This window comes from Mobula hypostoma, chromosome 25 (genome assembly GCF_963921235.1).
Source record: "Mobula hypostoma chromosome 25, sMobHyp1.1, whole genome shotgun sequence".
NCBI classification, from domain to species: domain Eukaryota; kingdom Metazoa; phylum Chordata; class Chondrichthyes; order Myliobatiformes; family Myliobatidae; genus Mobula; species Mobula hypostoma.
Window position 1 is genome coordinate 33,125,207 of NC_086121.1, and position 21,925 is coordinate 33,147,131.

At 38.6% G+C, this 21,925-nt stretch overlaps 1 protein-coding gene across 1 annotated transcript in view; it reads left to right on the forward strand.

The window, feature by feature from the left end:
• Positions 1–21,925, forward strand: part of kif17 (kinesin family member 17) — a 72,385-nt gene that overhangs the window by 34,901 nt on the left and 15,559 nt on the right. Inside the window, exons 6-12 of the mRNA XM_063033519.1 lie at positions 145–251; positions 4,535–4,679; positions 6,577–6,683; positions 9,202–9,368; positions 13,307–13,535; positions 16,439–16,697; positions 18,571–18,641. Of these exons, the coding sequence (XP_062889589.1) occupies positions 145–251; positions 4,535–4,679; positions 6,577–6,683; positions 9,202–9,368; positions 13,307–13,535; positions 16,439–16,697; positions 18,571–18,641 (1,085 nt within the window). The remainder of the gene's footprint in view (positions 1–144; positions 252–4,534; positions 4,680–6,576; positions 6,684–9,201; positions 9,369–13,306; positions 13,536–16,438; positions 16,698–18,570; positions 18,642–21,925) is intronic.

The following is a 21,925-nucleotide window of genomic DNA, read 5'->3' on the forward strand; positions in this document are numbered from 1 at the left end:
TCTCTAATCCAACATGACAGAATCAGTTGTCATGATTTAAGTCTAAATGAATATGTGATAACTGACTGCCTATCTAATCTGTTTATTTTACTTTACAAAGTACCACAAATTGTTGGTTCAATTACTTTCATTCTGGTTTTGCAGATTATCTAAATAAAGTACAAATGAGTAATACCCAAGCAACCAATAATTCTGTTAAGAATACTGAAGTCCATGCTGAAATAGAAATTGAGAAAGAAAATATGAGACAGGTTTGTATACATCAAGTCAAAAACTGAAATACCTTCTCAAGGTTTATACATCTGGAGACACGAGTTAAGTGGTTCAGTTGGCAATATTTATTACAATATTGCTTGTTAATAAGTTATCTCTAGGCAAAAAGAACGTTGGAATTCATCCAAGGTAAAATAACAAAGTTTTGATGTGATCAAATTACAGGTTGTATGGGAGTTTCTTAAAGTGTTAAAAGAAATATACCCCATGAGAAAAACTGTAGCATAAAAGTTAGAGGATATCAAATGTGTATTTTCTCTTATGTAGAGTATCAGTGAGAATAAGGACAAATACATTTGCACTCACTAGCAGTAATGTAACAGTTACAGGGATGGTTCAGTGATTGGAAATCTGTTGCGTTTAGGTTGTCTGTACTATTTTAATAGTGTCATTGACTGTAAACTATTAACTTCTAATGAAGTTATGATAAATTTGATTTTAATCCTATAAACCAGAGAAAGTGATAGTCATCTTCTATTCACTAGTTGGGTTTACTTTTTTGTCATCGGGAATGATACAGTGATTAAATTAATGGACTAATAATCCAGAGACATGGACAAACATACCTGTAGCAAGGACTTATATCCAAAAAGACCACTTTTGGAATTGAAATACTTTCAATTAAATGATCCAGAAAGGTTTGTGTAATCTCAGTAATTGTGATGGTGAAACTATCATCCAGTTCGCTATGATAGTGCAGAGAAGGAAATTTGTCATCCCCAACAGCATTGACCTCTATAGTATGTGATTCCAGACTGATAATAATGTTGATTCTTAACTGCTTTCTGAAATGATCTCTTATGCCATTCAGTTGCATCAAAATGACAATAATGAAATGATTTAAAAATGAAACTGGATAGGTCATCTCACCAAAGAACGAGATTCGGACATGCAATGTTAACTTTTCATGAGAATTGAGGCTTGCATCTAAATTAGGAGTGAGCCAACAGCTTGTTATAATTGCAATCATGTGAAATTTTATAGCATGAAATCTTTTTGGATTAATTTCACCATAATTTGTAGTCTTCTACCTGGTATACCTTCAGTGTATCATTACTGTCTGGCCAGGGATCAAGCCTAATTCAGTGAGGACTGCAAAAGGCTATGCCAGGAGGAGCACCAGGCAGGACAATATGCATGCTAAATATCAAAAATGACAAGCAATGGATCACATCTAAGTTATGCAGTCCTACTACCATATTGGTTCATGAATTAATGGTAGAGGCTTCAGGAACATTTCCATCCTAAGTGAGAGTGAGACCCCACATGTGATTGTCCAAGACAAGGTTGAATATTTACAACTATGTTCAGCCTGAAGACTCATTATTGATGCAAATTGGTTTGTTACTGAAGACCTTATTATTAAAGGAAATTCAATTCACTCAATGTGCTATGAACAATTACACTAGAAGTCAGCAGTTCGACATAGAAGAGAGAAAAAACAACAAAACAAAATGGGAACAGAGAAACAGAAAGGATAATTACCTGAAATTGCTAAGTTCAACATTAAGTTCCAAGGGCTGTAATTTACTCCAACAGAAGATGAAGCACTGTTTCTCAAACTTATATTGGGCATTTTTTGGACCAACATAGGAGCATGAAGATGGCGAGCTCAGAGTAAGAGTGGGATAGAGAATTAAATCGGCAGGCAATCAGAAACTCAGAATTCTTGCAGACATTGGTGTTTGACTGAACAGTTTGAGTTTTATTTTTTCAGTGTCAAGAACACTACATTGTGACCAATGAAGCATTTCATATAAATACTATGGCTACCAGAACATATTGGAGGCTGTGTCTTATAAAGTCTGTGACCTTTCTCTGATACCACAGAGGCTTTTTGTAATCTACAGGACATGTCAGTATGATGATGCTTACTCTCCATCTGCTTGAATGAGCGCAACTCTGAGAAAATGCAGAAAAGTTGATACTATTAGGAAAATTCGGCCATTTAGAATGGCACCCTAACCAGAACCCTAAACATTCACTCCCTCTACCACTTGTGTACTCTGGCTTTAGTATGTACTATCCACAAAATGCATTACACTTACTTGCCTACCCTACATCTACAGCAATTCCCAATCCATAACCTTTACTTCCAGTAATGGCAAAAACAGTAGGAAAACGGGAATACCACCCTTACAGATTAATTACCTTGATATGGGAATATTGTATATTATTCCTTCACCTTCACTGTGTCTAAATCCTGAAAACATGCTTCACAGCAGCACCGTGGGTCTACCTTCACCAAGAATATAATAGTCTTCAAAAAGGGAACACATCGCCATCTTGACAAGGACAATTAAGTACTAGTTTTGTCAGCAATACCCCCACACCCCAATAAATTACATAAATGAAAAAGAACTGTATTTCTATAGCCCTGTGACTGGGATACCAAGATGGTTTTGTTTTTCACTAGATAAAAAAAGTTTCACCAAATTCAATGCCTCTTCTTATGACACCTTCCCATGCAGTTGTAGGGTTATTTAGGAACCCAACACATCTTTAAGATGAAGCTGTGATTCATTTGCATTATTTCCGGTTTAATACAGTATATTCAGTACACACACAGTGAGGCATCTTCTCCACTGGAAAAACCAAATGCAGATTGAATTATTTCTTTGCAGAACATCTGATCCTATGCTGATCTCTCTACCTCTAACTTCTTATGTTGTTCCAAAAAACCTCAAGGTGAGTTTGTAGGTTTGCATCTCATCTTCTGACTGGGCTTGACAATGAATTTAGCAATTTCAGGTAACTTTTTCTGGTTTATATCAGCACTGACTTATTCTAATGGATTACCAACAACAATTTAATTTTTCCCTCTTTACAGATGCCTCCTGACCTTTGAGCATTTTCACAATTCCCTTTTATTTGTCACTTCTGTCTACCACAAGATTTTTCATTGGACAGTGCAAAATTGACTTTACTTTTCTCTCATTCATCTGCGACTGATTCAGCTTCTAGAACATAGAACATAGAACAGTACAGCACAGGAACAGGCCATTCGGCCCACTATGTTGTGCCGAACCGCCTAAAAAGCAAATCAAAATCGCCCAAAAAACTAATACCCCTACCTACACCATGTCCATTCCCTCCATCTTCCTCACATCCATGTGCCTATTCAAACATCTCTTAAAAGCTCCTAATGTATTTACCTCTACCACCATACCAGGCATCCACAACTCTCTGACTAAAAAACTTACTTCTCACTTCCTCCTTGAACCTACCCCGTCTCAACTTCAGTCCATGCCCTCTGGTATTAGATATTTTGGCCCTGGGAAACAGATACTCTCTGTCCACTCTATCTACAGTATGCCTCTCATAATCCTGTAAACCTCTATCAGAATTCCCCTCAGCCTCCGGCGTTCCAGAGAAAACAACCCAAGTTTATCCAGCCTCTTGTGATAGCACGTGCCTTCCAAACCAGACAGCATCCTGGTAAACCTCTTCTGCATCCTCTCCAAAGCCTCAACATCCTTCCTATAGTGGAGCGACCAGAACTGTATGCAATACTTCAGATGTGGCCTAACCAGAGTTTTATAAAGTTCCAACAACCTCTGGACTTTCGAACTCAATGCCTCTACTAATAAAAGCAAGCATTCCATAAGCCTTCTTAACCACCTTATCGACCTGTGTAGGCACTTTCAAGGAGCTATGAACTTGGATCCCAAAATCTCTTTGCTCAGCAACACTGTTAAGGATCTTGCCTTTAGCAGTGCACTGTCTCCTTGCATTTTCCCTACCAATTGTGATTCCTTCTGACTGTCTTCACCATTTCCCTCAGCTGGCACTTCTTGAACTCCATCCTATCGTAAAGTTCCCTTTGTCTCTTCCGTGCTCCCTTTCTCTGTATCTTAAACCATATTTGATCTCTAACTTTTCTGATATAAATATTATTGATCTGAAAAGGTTAACTATTTCTTTTTCCATTGATGCAATCTAACCTGCTAAGTTTTTTAAGTGTTTTCTGATTTTACAAGGGGAGTGAATAGCTGACAGGCAAAAAGGTACAAAGTATAATAATCAGATCAAAAGCATGTTTCCCTTGATGAAGCAGAGTTTGAACAAAAAAGAAAGATAGCTGTCCTGTAGCTGGTGAGTATGAAATGGTCTAGATGGTTAACCTTGTATTCCTCTGGGTGCCTGAAAGATAGGACACCTAATTGTTATGTAAGTGTTTCTATTTACTGTTAATGTTGATACTAAATTAGTTTTTGGAATACTTTCTTTATCAAATATTGCAATGTGAATTTTTCAACAGGAATATGAGCAGAAATTATCAAAAATCAAAGCAGATTATGAAGCAGAACAGAAATCCAATGTTAAGTTACAAGAAGATATTGAAAAACTAAGAAGTTCTTTTGAAATGAAGCTGGCACACATTGAAGCTTTTGATAAGGCCACTGGTATGTTGCATGGATCAAGGTTTGAACTCTTCAATGCAATGCAATGCAATTTTTATTGGGGTGCTCTACCCAGTGTGACTTCTAGTTGTAGCAGAATGTTCCAGAAAAAATAAGCAATACTGTATGTGTGAGTCACATGCACTGACTCTGAGAAGCTTGGGACATCAAATTGAAGCCAATGAATTCACTACATGATGGATGTCTACTATATATATGCACTGTAATTACAATAGTATGATTGCAAAGTGATCTTAATTATGTCCTTTTGCTACTTTTATCCTATCATCTGTTTGATCAAGTGATTTATTTATTTATTTTCAAATGTTTTGAGGCTTCTCATGTGGAATGTGCATTGCATCTGTTATCTTTAATGTAAGAACTCCTCATGTCTTATTGAATTGGGGTAGAAATGGTTATTTTTCAGGATAACCTTAATGTGTTTTTGCTTACTAATCTACCAAATTTTGGCTAATTTTATTTGGCTATGAGAGAATGTTTAGAGTGATATATTATTGGTCATTTTGACAGATTGAATTAAACTGTATGCCATTAATATTACTTCACAGTGCAAATGTGGTAGACTGATTGTTGCAAGACTCTATTTTTATTAGGCATTAGATGGTATAATTTCACTAAGGCTACAGATATTATTACTGTCTGGGCAAAAATGTTGTTTGCCAGAAAAATTTATCTTTCAGTAAAGGCTCTAGAAATTCTGCACGCACATGTTTGTCTGCTACATGACAGAACTTAATTTAACACTTAAATCAAAGGGTCTCATATTGGAAATGTTGACCGTTTCTCTTCCTACAGAATTTGCCTGATTTGCTGAGTTTTAGAAGAATTTTAATTTTTCTTCCAGATTTCAAACATCTGCAGTTTTTAAAATATTTAAGTTAAAGCCAGCTATTCTTTAGGGTTCCTTTATGTACAGTTCCAATATTTGGTGTCATTCCATACTTGTATGATCTACATTGGCACAAAGACTGCTAGGCATGTGCAGTGGTGCCAAGTGGTAAGACTGAGGGTCAAGCTTCCAAATTGATTAGTAAATGAGGGTCATGCTTGTAATCAGAGGTAGAATGAAGTGCTAACAATCAAGTTGCATGATGTTGGAGAAGGACGATCAGTAAACCCACTTGATTAGCAGACCCCTACAAATCATTCTCATGGGAATGCTGATGTACCCCATTTCACAGATGTCCCTATTTGTTCTGCCCAACCTTCTCCATATTTTAAAACTGTCTTTTAAAATCTCTGTTTAACAGTTCTGATGATCTATTTACTTCTCCATCCACAGATGCTGCCTGACTTGTTGAGGGTTTTGTAGCATTTTCTATTTTTATTAAAAAGTATTTTGTGTTTTACAACTGAATCTCACCACCTTCAGGAGATGACTTTCCCAAGATACATGCTTCACTGGAACACCAACAGCAATATCTAATGTTTATTTAGATAAATAAATTATTTTAAACTTAATGAAAACATTGTCCTATCTAGCTAGAAAATAATAATCATTGGTAGTGCAAGAAGTATTCCAATTTATCTGAGTTTAGTTACATTGAAACAAAGCACATACAAAGTAACTTCAGGTTTTCTGGGGGAATGCAAAACTTTCGCTGGGTAAAGGGTTTTGGTTTCATGATGGAAATGTACACAGTACGCAGTGAAGTCTTTATCATGCCTGTGCTTATGTTGGGACTGTATACTGTTAAAAGTTGAGGCCTTTCTGATATTGTTCTAACATGTTAGAACAAATATATTAGAATGATTTTTGACATTGTTCTCGTATTATAGAGTCCTCCCATTTCTGATGGGGATGATAAATTAACTTAATTATCAGATTACCAATATACATATTAATAACATTACAAACGGAATGATTCTGTCTCCTTAGATGCACCTCCCTTTGAAGAAAGCACCCGTGCCACAGAGATAACTCAAACATTTAATGTTAAATTAGCGGATGTGAGTGAAGTAGAACAGAAGCTAGCTATCGCTATGGTAAATACTGTTATTTAACTGTCATTAAACGTAACAGTTTTGTTATGTCCTTTTGCTGTTTAATTAATTGAGAAAATATTAGGAAAATGCTGATAGCCAATTTGAAATATGATAGAGCCATCGCATAATTAGGTGTTTCTCATTATTAGTCCATAGGTAGTTATATTAACAGTCATAATTCTCTCTAATACAACCACTTATATACGTTTTTATGACGCACATATTTGAAATACTAGTATGTGAAGTGAAAGAAAGTGGTTCTGTAATGAAGTATGTGAAGAAAGTTCAAAGCTGTTTCCTCGCAGGAACATAAAAGGTCAATAATATAGGAGGTAATTTAATAATTTGGTACTGGAAAGTGGGTGTGTGGTTAATTAAAAAACATATCAGCATCTTCAGATTATTAGTGCATTATATAGTAGGTCCATATATTCCACTATCAATTAATAATTGACTTCTGAAACAGATGGAACCAGTGTTGGATGACTGAGAATTGAATTTCCAGCTAGAGTGCACCCCTCTAGTGCCGTAGAGCAATGAGATGTTGTGCTATAAAATGGCAGGAGACACACAGTGTCAGAGAATGCCCACATCTTCCGATATGCCATGCTGAGCAGACATACAAAGAAATTTAAAAAAGGACTTTGGCAAGACAATGGCATTCCCCGGGTAGCTAGTTTCAGCTAAAGTAAATGTTCCGTTGGTGCAGTAATTTGTGCTGCTGCTGCACAGCTCCAGTGACACAGACGTGATGTTGAACTCTGTTTGGACTTTACACATACTCTCTGTGACCATGTGGGCTTGCTTAGAATAATCTAGTTTCCTACCACATTCCAAATATGTACTGTAAATTGGCCACAATGCAGGTGAGTGACAGAAGAATTGGGGAATGTGGAAGAAAACAAAGTTGTATGAGAATAGAACTGATGGGTGTGCTCTGAGACCCCAAGTCCTAGATTACGTATATGCCTCCACCACCACCCTTTCCAATGCATTCCATGCACCCACCATTCTCTGTGTAAAAGCACACAACTCTGACATCCCCCCTATACTTTCCTCAATCACCTTAAATTAATATCCTCTTATTGCCACCCTGAGAACAAGGAATCAACTATGCCTTTTAACATCTTATACACCTCTATCAAGTCACCTCTCATCCTCCTTTGCTCCAAAGAGAAAAGCCCTAGGTTACTCAACCTTTCCTTATAAGACATGTTATTTAATCCAGGCGGCATCCTGATAAATCTCCTTTACACCCTCTCGAAAGCTTCCACATCCTTCTTATAATAAGGTGACCAGAACTGAACAGAATACTCCCAAGTGTTGTCTAACCTGAGTTTTATAGAGCTGCAACATTATCTCACAACTCCTGAACTCAATTCCCTGATTAATAAAGGAAGGCCAACATACCATACACGTTTTTAACAACCCTATCACTTGCGCAGCAACTTCGAGTGATCTATGGATGTAGTTTCCGAGATCTCACTGTTCCTCCACACTGCTAAGAATCCTGCCATTAATCTTGTACTCTGTCTTCAAGTTCAAACTTCAAAAGTCTATCACTTAACACTTCTCCAGAGTGAATTCCATCTGCCGCCTCTCAGCCCAGGCCTACATCCTTTCAATGTTCCGTTGACAATCTTCTGCACTATCCACAACACAATCGACCTTTGTGTCATCCACAAAACCCACTAACCCACTCTTCCACTTCCTCAGCTAAGTCATTTATTTAAAAAAAAACAAACAGCAGAGATCCCAGAACAGAGCATAGGTTTAAACATGATTGTTTTAAAGTGGTTCTGGTACAAGTGGAAATGTGCACAGCCTGCAGAGGAATCTTGTGAATGAAGATGCAAGTGATTTTCTGCATGTTTAACGAAACAGTGACAACTTAGGCCGTTCTGTATGGACCAAATATGACCCATGCTATTTATACAAGCTCATCTCATACAGGTCTGCAAGTGCCCAGAAATCACCAATGGTTCCACTGCTGTACACTGCTAATTTAATGAAGAGAGTTCTAACAATCCCAGATATCTACACAGATTCTAGAGCCTATTAATGTTAGCAATAAATGTTAAAGAAGCTAAAGAAAATTCGGCAGCCCCTTACTTTTTAACATAAATGATTTACTAATTACTATCATAAAGCTTGGAGAACATACAGACTTGGTATATAGGATACAATTTTTAAAATTTAGAATACTATATGAAAATAACTGACAACACACACAAAAAAATGCTGGTGAATGCAGCAGACCAGGCAGCATCTATAGGAAGCGGTACAGTTGACGTTTTGGGCCGAGACCCTTCGTCAGGACTCAGCCCGCCCCGTTGACTGTACCTCTTCCTATAGATGCTGCCTGGCCTGTTGCGTTCACCAGCATTTTTTATGTATGTTGCTTGAAATTCCAGCGTCTGCAGATTTCCTCGTGTCTGCGTGAAAAAACTGAATCCAGTTTCCTGACAACTACTGAACATTGTTCTAATAATTTTATTTTGAAATTATTTTTTTCAAGTTGATTGAACCAGAGCCTGAAATAACTGAACAAAATAGCAGAAGTGTGAAAGATACAACACCTACTGAAGAGCAACATTCTCTATTAGGTGTGCAACTGTCAAAGGGCGAAATTGCAGCAGGACGTTCATCGCCTGCCACATTAGATCATGAAGAGGTACTTGCAAGGTCTGTTTTCCAAGTATGCCATTCTTTTCTAGATAAAATAACTCTGCTTTTGGAAAATGTTGCATATGCAGTACATATGCGGCACTTCCAATGCCTTGGAAGAGGCCTATCGTCTGATCTGTTTTCAGTCAACTTAATAATTTTACAAACAATGCTTATTACCTCTAAAATTGTATGTAATATTATAAATTATGCCCAGAAGCAACTACTGCTCTATTCCAGGTCTAATTTGGAGAACTTTGTTCAAACATGAATTAATTTCTTGTGTGGAAAAGTGGCTTCAACCTAAAATGACTTGGCTTTTAAAGTTACACTCTCATATTGTTACATCACCACCTAAGAGAGTTGTAAAAGAGCGCCTGAAGGCTTTATGTGTCAATGCAAGGAGCATTCGTAATAAGGTGGATGAATTGAAAGTGCAGATTGTTATTAATGATTATGATATAGTTGGGATCACAGAGACATGGCTCCAGGGTGACCAGGGATGGGAGCTCAACGTTCAGGGATATTCAATATTCAGGAGGGATAGACATGAAGGAAGGGGAGGTGGGGTGGCGTTGCTGGTTAAAAAAGAGATTAACGCAATAGAAAGGAAGGACATAAGCCGGGAAGATGTGGAATCGATATGGGTAGAGCTGCGTAACACTAAGGGGCAGAAGACGCTGGTGGGAGTTGTGTACAGGCCACCTAACAGTAGTAGTGAGGTCAGAGATGGTATTAAACAGGAAATTAGAAATGTGTGCAATAAAGGAACAGCAGTTATAATGGGTGACTTCAATCTACATGTAGACTGGGTGAACCAAATTGGTAAAGGTGCTGAGGAAGAGGATTTCTTGGAATGTATGCGGGATGGTTTTTTGAACCAACATGTCGAGGAACCAACTAGAGAGCAGGCTATTCTGGACTGGGTTTTGAGCAATGAGGAAGGGTTAATTAGCGATCTTGTCGTGAGAGGCCCCTTGGGTAAGAGTGACCATAATATGGTGGAATTCTTCATTAAGATGGAGAGTGACATAGTTAATTCAGAAACAAAGGTTCTGAACTTAAAGAGGGGTAACTTTGAAGGTATGAGACGTGAATTAGCTAAGATAGACTGGCAAATGACACTTAAAGGATTGACGGTGGATATGCAATGGCAAGCATTTAAAGGTTGCATGGATGAACTACAACAATTGTTCATCCCAGTTTGGCAAAAGAATAAATCAAGGAAGGTAGTGCACCCGTGGCTGACAAGAGAAATTAGGGATAGTATCAATTCCAAAGAAGTAGCATACAAATTAGCCAGAGAAAGTGGCTCACCTGAGGACTGGGAGAAATTCAGAGTTCAGCAGAGGAGGACAAAGGGCTTAATTAGGAAGGGGAAAAAAGATTATGAGAGAAAACTGGCAGAGAACATAAAAACGGACTGTAAAAGCTTTTATAGATATGTAAAAAGGAAAAGACTGATAAAGACAAATGTAGGTCCCCTGCAGACAGAAACAGGTGAATTGATTATGGGGAGCAAGGACATGGCAGACCAATTGAATAATTACTTTGGTTCTGTCTTCACTAAGGAGGACATAAATAATCTTCCAGAAATAGTAAGGGACAGAGGGTCCAGTGAGATGGAGGAACTGAGCGAAATACATGTTAGTAGGGAAGTGGTGTTAGATAAATTGAAGGGATTGAAGGCAGATAAATCCCCAGGGCCAGATGGTCTGCATCCTAGAGTGCTTAAGGAGGTAGCCCAAGAAATAGTGGATGCATTAGTGATAATTTTTCAAAACTCGTTAGATTCTGGACTAGTTCCTGAGGATTGGAGGGTGGCTAATGTAACTCCACTTTTTAAAAAAGGAGGGAGAGAGAAGCCGGGGAATTATAGGCCGGTTAGCCTAACGTCGGTGGTGGGGAAACTGCTGGAGTCAGTTATCAAGGATGTGATAACAGCACATTTGGAAAGCAGTGAAATCATCGGACAAAGTCAGCATGGATTTGTGAAAGGAAAATCATGTCTGACGAATCTCATAGAATTTTTTGAGGATGTAAGTAGTAGAGTGGATAGGGGAGAACCAGTGGATGTGGTATATTTGGATTTTCAAAAGGCTTTTGACAAGGTCCCACACAGGAGATTAGTGTGCAAACTTAAAGCACACGGTATTGGGGGTAAGGTATTGGTGTGGGTGGAGAATTGGTTAGCAGACAGGAAGCAAAGAGTGGGAATAAACGGGACCTTTTCAGAATGGCAGGCGGTGACTAGTGGGGTACCGCAAGGCTCAGTGCTGGGACCCCAGTTGTTTACAATATATATTAATGACTTGGATGAGGGGATTAAATGCAGCATCTCCAAGTTTGCGGATGACACGAAGCTGGGTGGCAGTGTTAGCAGTGAGGAGGATGCTAAGAGGATGCAGGGTGACTTGGATAGGTTGGGTGCGTGGGCAAACTCATGGCAGATGCAATTTAATGTGGATAAATGTGAAGTTATCCACTTTGGTGGCAAAAATAGGAAAACAGATTATTATCTGAATGGTGGCCGATTAGGAAAAGGGGAGGTGCAACGAGACCTAGGTGTCATTATACACCAGTCATTGAAAGTGGGCATGCAGGTACAGCAGGCGGTGAAAAAGGCGAACGGTATGCTGGCATTTATAGCGAGAGGATTCGAGTACAGGAGCAGGGAGGTACTACTGCAGTTGTACAAGGCCTTGGTGAGACCACACCTGGAGTATTGTGTGCAGTTTTGGTCCCCTAATCTGAGGAAAGACATCTTTGCCATAGAGGGAGTACAAAGAAGGTTCACCAGATTGATTCCTGGGATGGCAGGACTTTCATATGAGGAAAGACTGGATGAACTGGGCTTGTACTCGTTGGAATTTAGAAGATTGAGGGGGGATCTGATTGAAACGTATAAGATCCTAAAGGGATTGGACAGGCTAGATGCGGGAAGATTGTTCCCGATGTTGGGGAGGTCCAGAACGAGGGGTCACAGTTTGAGGATAAAGGGGAAGCCTTTTAGGACCGAGATTAGGAAAAACTTCTTCACACAGAGAGTGGTGAATCTGTGGAATTCTCTGCCACAGCAAACTGTTGAGGCCAGTTCATTGGCTATGTTTAAGAGGGAGTTAGATATGGCCCTTGTGGCTACAGGGGTCAGGGGGTATGGAGGGAAGGCTGGGTTCTGAGTTGGATGATCAGCCATGATCATAATAAATGGCGGTGCAGGCTCGAAGGGCCGAATGGCCTACTCCTGCACCTATTTTCTATGTTTCTATGTTTCTATGAAATGGTTCACTTTAACAGCCCAGTTAATGTCTTTATCATAGCAAATATCTTATTTTTATCATCTCCCATCTTTTTAAGCTGCAGATATGAATGCAGGGATCAGTCAAAAGAAAGGTTCTTCTTCATAGATCTTTGATTACTTTCTATAAAAGTCATGTGTGATTCTTGTGTCAGTTCCATTGTCATTCTTTGTGGATAAAGTGTTAGTATGTAGCATTGATTCCTCAGAAGACCGTGTTGAAATCCCACTCATGGACTACAGTATAATGTAGGCTGACAGGATATCATGTAATTGTCACACTGTTGGAAGTATCATCTTTCAGATGAGATGTTTAATTGACTCCCTCACCACGTGGATAGAAATGATATTATGGCACTATTTGAAGAAAAGCAGAAAGTTGTATCACATCCAACATTTGTGACTCAAGAAATACCATAAAACAGATTCATTAGTCTATTCTCTTTTCCAGAAGTGGAATAATTGATAGACTGAAGCCTCAGGCATAGCATATTTCCCTGGCCTAATGTAAGTGATGTTGGTATCTTAAAATAACAGCTATTTCTTCATCCTAGACATGGATAATAAACTAATATACACCAAAGGGTGGCCATGCAAAAGTCAAAGTCAATTATTTGTGAAAGACAAGTTAACAAAATGCTATATTGTTCTCTTGTAGGCTGAAGATGTTGGAGAATGAAGTAGTTGGGGGAGAACAGGCCAAAAATACAGAGTTGAAGGAGAAACGAAAACGGCGGAAAAAATATGCTGATGAACGAAAGAATCAGCTTGCAGAAGCACTGAAACACACAGACAGGGATGATCCTACTATCCTGATCAACGTATATGAATCTATTCAAGATGAAGTTAGAGCAAAAAGCAAAAATATAGAAAACTTGCAGAGAAAGGTAATATTTTTCTATGAGTCCTGATGAACGGTCTTAGCCCAAAATGTCGACTATACTTGTTTCCATAGATGCTGCCTGGCCTACTGAATTCCTCCAGCATTTTTTGTGTGTTACTCAAAAACTTTCATTGTTTTTCTCTATTTGTCCTTCTTGCACCTGAGAAGGAAAAAAGAGCAAAAGTGGACAGTTTTGATAGTGATGCCATTGACAAATTATAGTTATAATTGATCAGGAACAATAGAATGTATATTTTACTTAATAATTTAGCATTGAAAAATACATTGCTGGTCCATATGTCCTTTCTTGGTGCTGCTTTCAGTCGGTCTTCAAACTTGTTTGATGATAGGTCATGTGAAGAATTGGTGGGACCAATGAGTGATACTCATAAGGTGCTTGGTTGATAGTAGAACTGTTTTGTGTCACTGCTGTGACAAGTGGGGTGGGGAAGAGTTGAAGTGGAAGGTAGTCAGTAAGCATTTCAGATTATATAAATATACCAGTTTAATTCTGAATTAACAAATCCAATGGCATCATATGCACCAACGTGAGTATGGGGTGCATAGCTCTCGTTACTCTCCCTGTCTGCAACATCCGTTAGGACGCTCTTTGCTTATTACTCTTTTTACAAATTTTACTCCTGCTCAAAATTGCACGTGACTATTCTGCAGATGCAGGCTGTTGTGAACTGAAGCACGTTCCAGCTTGTTTCAGGCACCAGAACTGAAATATCTTCAGAATAAATGAAAAGGTGATTCATTATCATTCTGTTTGGCTTTAGTGGTGGATTTTTTAACAAGCATCGTTATTCATGTTTGCGGCAAGTGTCCCCATATTTCAATGAGATATTTCATACCACTCAACTTCCGTACTACTGAGTCTCAAGAAGCCTGAAAAATGTTCAATTTGCTTAATAAAGATTTGTTAAGCCAGCTTTCTGAACTGCTGTCAACTTAAAGGCATCATGTAAAGTGTACCCATCACACGTCTAACATTTCCTGCTTGAGTCTGAAATTACTGTTGAAGTATGCAATGTTAGATTTAGTGAAAAACTAGACAACGGGGTGACCCGTTGGGGCACCCTTTGAGAGAAGGGTAGTGCAGTCTGATGTGACCAGAATGAACATTAAATTTTCCTGAATGCTATTGCTATCTCTTTGATTTGGAAGTTAAAGAAGAAAAACTCAGCTTATTAAAGAAGAAAGATGCATAGCAAGACAAATATGTGACCAGAATGAACATTAAATATCCATGAAGTAAATTTGAAGGAATCGGGCTTGCTGGGTCGGGTGTGGAATTAACTGTCCGATGTAATGACGGATTTGGCCTTGAATAATCACAGAAGGATTCCACCGAATCCTAGTTGGAATGACTTCTTTGGTACCAAAGGATAATCATTTGGAAAAGGCAATTGTATTGTCTGATGTTCTTCCTGAACTTGTTTGCAGTAGGTTCATCATTGCTGTACAAATTGAGGAGTTCATTAGGTAGGGGCTGCAAATTGCCTATCCTGGCCTTTCCCTTCATACAGCAGAAGTGTGTGGTTTCTCCAGTGAATAGGAAGGCACGACAGTGAGGGTATACTGTCGTCATCGAACCAACATCAGCAGAAATGTGATGGCATACGAGTCTTGCATCTTGCCTTGCTCCTTCTCTGTCGAGGTATTGTCGACGAAAGCGGCCATTGTCGTTTTCAGCAACTCTCGCAATAATTACTCTGTGGCACATATTCTCAAGTTGATATTTCCTTTTCTCCTTTGTCTCTTCCTCTCTCCTCCTTCTCTGCCTGTTTTTGTCATTCTGGAGACGCACAGCCCTTTCATCCTTCGTCTCCTCATCTCTTCTACCATTTGTTCTTTTTCTCAGATCCTGGAGTTGTGTGGTCCTGGCCTGATTGGATTCTTGTTCTCTCCTCCGTCTGTGTCTATTAATGTCATTTTGGAGACGTGCATGCCTGTCCTCCTCTGTCTTGTCTTCTCTCATCTTTTTTGTCCTGACTCTTTGATCCTGGAGTCGTGCGGCCCTGGCCTCATCCAATTGTTGTTCTCTCCCTCACCTTGCCGCTTCCCAATGATGTTTGGCGTCCTCTCTTGACCATAATGTCCCCCTTCTCTTTCCACGCGGCATAATTAGGCTATCCATATATTTTTATCCTAATGCTTGATAGAAGATAGGAAGCAGTAACACCAAAGCGTCCAAGCTGTTGAGGCTGGCCGTGAGCATGCGTTGGGCTGTGGCGTCGCGGTCTCCATGGAAGGTGGAAGCGGCTTTGTGAGCATCTTGAGGTGCTGTTGAGGCTGGCCGTGCGCATGTTTCAGGCTGTGGTGACCCGATCAGGTCTCGGGTGAAAGGCAGCCTGTTGATTTTTGGCGAATGAGCAATTTTATACGAATCTATAACCCTGAACTTTGCCTGCATTCTGTAAGTTAGCGCATTTTAATTCAACTTAGCCAAAAAAAGTGCCGGTGTAATGCAGCGTTTGTGCTAATTGGAGGTCACAAACAGACAAACAGACAGACAGATGAGAGTTTTAGTAGTATATAGATATTTGATCTATTCGTCATGTATAATGTAGATAAAGTGGGGTCTTAAAACAAATCATTTTGAAAATACCAAAATTCAGAATAATCTCACTGCATTTAAATGAAATGAGATATAAATTACAGTACAGAAACAGAGTGTTGTTCTTACTCTTAAAATGGCTCTTCTCTACTGTACTTTACCTTACTCTATCCATATATCTTGTTTTCCCCACATGGAATTACGTATCTAATTTCCTTTATTCCATGTGTTAGTGACATTCTCATCATTGAGTGAAAGAATTAATTTCTGAAATTGATTTATTCTAATGATGGCTGATAAGCAACCTCAGGGTATTAATCTGTTTATCGTTCATTTAATTTAAGCTAAAGATTGCTGAGATAGAAATCTCTGATCTTCAAACTGAGTTTGAGTTTGAGCGCATTGATTATCTGTCTACCATAAGGAGGCAGGAACGAGAAAACGTTCTACTGCAGCAAGTCCTGGAAAGGATCCAGCCGTTAATTCGACGTGAATGTAACTACAGTAATATAGACAGAATGAAGCGGGAAAGTGTTTGGGATGAAGAAAGTGGTTGCTGGAAGCTACCAGAAATGGTTCTGCAAAAGATCTCTCTTCCATTTGGTAAGTGGACATCTATGGTTAAAGTACAAAGTACATTTATTATCAAAGTATGTACACGATATACAACCTTGAGAGTCATCTTCTTGCGGGCAGCCACAAAACAAAGAAACAGAATAGAATTCACAAAAAAACTCTGCACCACAAAGACAGTCAAACATCTATTGTGCAAAAAAAAAACATCATGCAAATAATAAAAAACAAATAATTCACAGAAGATGAACTGCAGAGTCTCCAGAGGTAAGTCCACAGCCATGTAGCCAGTTCAACACTGCAGCCAGTCCAGGAGCCCGATGGCTGCAGATACTACAGCTGCAGAACCAGGTTCAGCGCTGAGGCGAGTGCCAATGGTCGCAGACCACAGCTGCAGAATGAGTTCAACACTAAGGCAAGTGAAGCCTCATGGAATAGTCAGCTGAACACCAGTCCATTCCCCACCCTTGGCCTCGATGCCTTAACCTTTTTAATATGGGTCAGCACTTAAATTGGCCAAACATTGGTTCATTATTTGAAATTCCATTGTTACTAACTTAGCATTGGCAACTTGAACACATGTACACAGGTTAAATTCTACACATTTGATCACCTTTAAAGCAAGCAAAAATTAGCATTTACATAACAACTATGGCTTTACAGAAATATTTTCACTGTTTTATAAGAGTTAAACAATGGATATTGGAACATAAAGGAGACAGGTTTTATGGAGAGTCTTAGGAGCACCATAAAGAAGAAAGAGTTTTGGAGCTTTTGGGTGGCCTTTCTAAGATTAAAGTGTAGAGTTCAATGGCTGGGTATCAATTATTATATCCTAAAAAAAACAATTTTAATAAGACCTAAATGGAAAGCTCAGAACACTTGATGAATCACACAGTTGCCTTTTTACATATGTCAGAAAGCAAAAGGAAATTAAAGAGAAGAGGAAGCATTACCCATACTCCTTCAATCTAATTAATTATTCCATGCCAGTAGAAGACAATCCTGTTCACAGTGTTCCTCAGGGAACTGCTGTCCATTGGGGAAATATCATTATTAAATCAGTTTTTCAATGCTCAGGTGCTATTTTCCGTATTGGAGCAGTAGGGAAAACTCTATAGAGATACAATGCTATTGATAATTTCATCAAAAATTCAACTGAAAGGTTCTGAAAATTGCACTGCATTATTTTTTATGGTTCGAACAATAAGTCTTTAAAATATATGTAAATCAAATATATTTCTGATGATTTGCGCTGTCTTCTCATTTATATTCCAAAAAGTGAATTAACTGCTGGTATTATCTTCAATGAAACAATCTAGCAGTAAGGCACTCTTTACCCCTAGGAATGGAAAAGCGATTGGCAGCTCATAAAATCTATGCCACCAAGATCACAGTAAATTGGATTGTGTCTTACAGTGAAATATAGTAAACCTTGTTTAATCTGCCATCCTCAGGATCTTGATTGTGCTAAGCTATGTCTCCTAATACCCCTACACATTAGTTATTATTTTGGATGTTAAATAGTTTTATAATTAACTTTGCAGTGAACCAGGTAAGTTTAAAGGGAGCATGGGAACCAGGTCAGCAGTGATTTGAAAGACAGTGCAGAACCCAGGGCCCCAGTGAGCACAAGGGAAGCGGCAAACATCACCTGGAATTTCCAAATCATTGGTAAATGGATAACCAGTTTCATCGTATTCACTTCATGCCTGATATAAAATTTGAAATGTTACTGGAGACTCTGTTGAGCTTGAATATGACTACCTTGCAAAGCAGAGTTTGAAAATTATTTGTTTTTAATCAGGTGCAAAAAAAGAGATGCCATACTGCTAAGTGGTTAAAAGAAAATAAGTGTAGTGGATTTACAAATTATCTTTTAACACTCTAATATTTTTTTCAGCTGGCTCCTGTGCAGCATCAAATAAGCAAGGGGTGAGAGTCTCTGCTAATGATATTACAGATTGCTCAATGGTAAGCCTCAGTTTCAAATTTATTCAAACTCTAAAGACTATTAGAATAACCTGACCTTAAGCTCCATTGGGATTAATTTTATTTGAGTATTTACGATGTTAAAGCAGAAGTTTAAGTTTTAATTAATCCAAATTAGTAACCTGAGATGTGATTAGACTAGCCACATAATTACATCAGAGAGCAAGTATTTAACAACTCATCTCCTGATTTTCAAAGCTTTTCTAATTGTCAATAAAGCACAACTCCAAGTGTAGTGAAAAAGTCTTCAGTTGCTGAGATGAGTGAGGCTCCAGCATTTAAGAAACTGAACTCTATCCAGCATGAAACATGCTGATTGATTGTGTTGCTAATTAAATGCAGCACATGATAAACAGCAGATATTGAATCAAATTGGAGTTGGAATCAGATTTATTATTTCTGATATATGTTGTGAAATTTGTTGTTTGTGGCAGCAGTACAGTGCACGACATATAAAATTACTTCAGGTTGCAATGAACATAAGTAAGTCATGCAAAGAGGAATAGTGAGGTAGTATTCTGAGTCCATGGACCATTTCAAAATCTGATGGTGGAGGGGAAGAAGCTGTTTCTAAAATGTTGAGTGTGCATCTTCAGGCTCCTGTACCTCCTCTCTGATAGTAATAATGAGAAGAGGGCATTTCCAAGATGGTGAGGGTCCTTAATGATGGATGCCACCTTCCTGAGACATCGCATTTTGAAGGTGTCTTCAATGGTGGGGAGCCCATCATGGAGCTTTGCCCAATAACTATACTTCTTTATTGTGATTAGTTGAAATAACTAAAAGATTCACTACATAGTTCAAACAACTCTTTAACTCTTTAGTGTCACAACTTCCAAAATCCTTTATTTGTATTCAGATAACACCCATGTGATGAAGCTGGCTGGGGTTCAATCTTGGTGAGTTCTTTTCCGAGTCCCCAATTTGGGGATGACTTCTGTATTGGTTCATATTTGGAGTCACTGGTGCAGATTCTCTTAATGATCCACTTCTTCATCCATTTCTTCACATACATTCTAAACATTTGCTTTGACACTTCCAAATTCTTGTTGATACCATTCCCCAATCACTTTAGTGACGTGGTCTTCAGTTACCAAAGTGTCTGTTTATGATTCACAATTTGCTAGACTGTCCCTTTCACAAGATATCAGTTACCAAAATATCCCCATTTGTTTAGAGACACAAGAGACTGCAGATACTGGAATCTGAAGCAAAAACAAAATGGTGAAGCTTAGTCGGTCAGGCAGCATCTGTGGGGGAAAGAAACTGTGGCCATTTCAGGAAAAGATCCTGAGCCAAGATTGAGAGTCCTAATCTTCTTCCTCCACTCTTAGTTGTGAGGCAGGTCTTGACTTGAAACATCCCACACCAATGCTGCACAACTTGCAACAAGTTCCTCCAACAACTTGTTTCTTTGTCTCTATTTATTTGTTCTGTTCTCCAGATAGTTCCAAGTGGGATCTAAAGGTATCTCAATGATGTTCTCATGTTGATACTGCCCAGCAGTGGATTACATGACCTTCCATTCCTTCACCTATGTTTCTTTGTTCTTGGATCACAGCATCTCTCTTCCCAGCAGTTCTGTTCTCCTAGAGCCTGATGGGTATTGACATTTCTCCTGATAGTACCTGACCCATCATTTTAAATATTTATTCCTATTATAATCAGTCCATTATGGTTGTACTTGAGTGTTTCAACAAGTTTTTTTTCCAACCACACCTCTAGTCTGTGACATTTCCAATACTGTGTGCAACTTGGAGGGAGTAAACTAACCAATGTAAAAGTGTTGGAAATGTGTTCCCATTCTTTGGTTGTAACGTGGTTAAAATTCTGTAACTGTGTATGTTATAGAGATGAACATAAGAACTAAAGCAGAGTTGGTCCTTCCTACCCGCCCCACTATGTAATTAGAACATAGCTGTTTTTTAATCTCAGCACCACATTCCTGAACTAACTTATTCTCCACTAACTAAAAATTATCAATTTTTCTGTGAAATGTACTCAGTGACTAAGCCTCCACAGACTTATTGCATAGAGAATTCTAAACTTTCTCTACTGTCTGGTGAAGAATTTTCTTCTTACATCTGCCCCAGTTCTAGAGACTTCAGCTAGTGGAAATGTTATGCAGGTCAAATCCTTTACATCAAGCCATTCCAGGAACCAGTCTGGGAAACTTTACTGAACACCATTATTCATAAGCATTGCTAAATATCTCCACACAAATCCTCTTGCAGTGGAGTCTAACATACCTTTGCCTTCCCAATTGCTTGCTGAATATTAATTTTCAGTGACACATGGACAAGGACAGCCAGGTGTGTATTGTTATGCCATCGCTGCAGTGTCTTAAGAACGAGGCTCACGTCAACTTCTCATGGACAATTAGTGTTGGATACTAAACATTGACTTTAGCATCCATGTCCACACACTGTGAATGAATAATTAAACAATAAAATACCATTGTACAAAGATTATTTAATAAAGGATTTTAGATGGAAAAGATGCTGCCTGAAAATACTTCAGAAAATGCAAAATTAAACCAATAGTCAATAAAACATCAATACTAAAATAAAATTCTCAGTATTAGTTTACATTATCAGGTCAGAATGTTGTAGGTTCTAGTCCATGATATGGCTTGAGAACAGACTCTATGCTGAGATTTTAATATAATAATTAAGGGGGTGATTTGCCACCAGAGTTTTGATTGCAATGTTAAGTGTGCACTCCCATGCCTATTTTTTTTTTGGTTAAAGCAAGCCCAAAACATAACAAGACACTAATTGAAGAAGAGGTCAGGATCAAACCCAGGTCCTTGGACCTGTGAAACAGGTTGCACCTCCAGCACTGAGGTCCTAGGTAAACTCAGTCCATTACGTTTTGCAAGCCATATCATTCATATGCCCAATGCTAAATCCCTGAAAAAAACATTTTGTTTTAAGCTCTGTAATAGAAGACATTACCAATGGGCATAGAAAATGAGTCAATGATGTACTCGAGGCTTTCTTCAAGAAATGCAGTATCACCAACTGACTCCTGAAAACCCTTGGCCCATGATTGCTCAAAGTGAAAAGAGAGCATTCAGGATGATATTGTAGACCTCAAGGTTATTAATTTCCCACTTGGGATCAATAGAGTATTTATTATTATTATTATTATGTCATCTCGCTGACACCGTGGTGTCAAGAAAACAACCTCTCCCTCAATGTAGCAAAAACAAAGGAGCTGGTTGTGGATTACAGGAGGAGTGGAGACGGGCTGACCCCTATTGA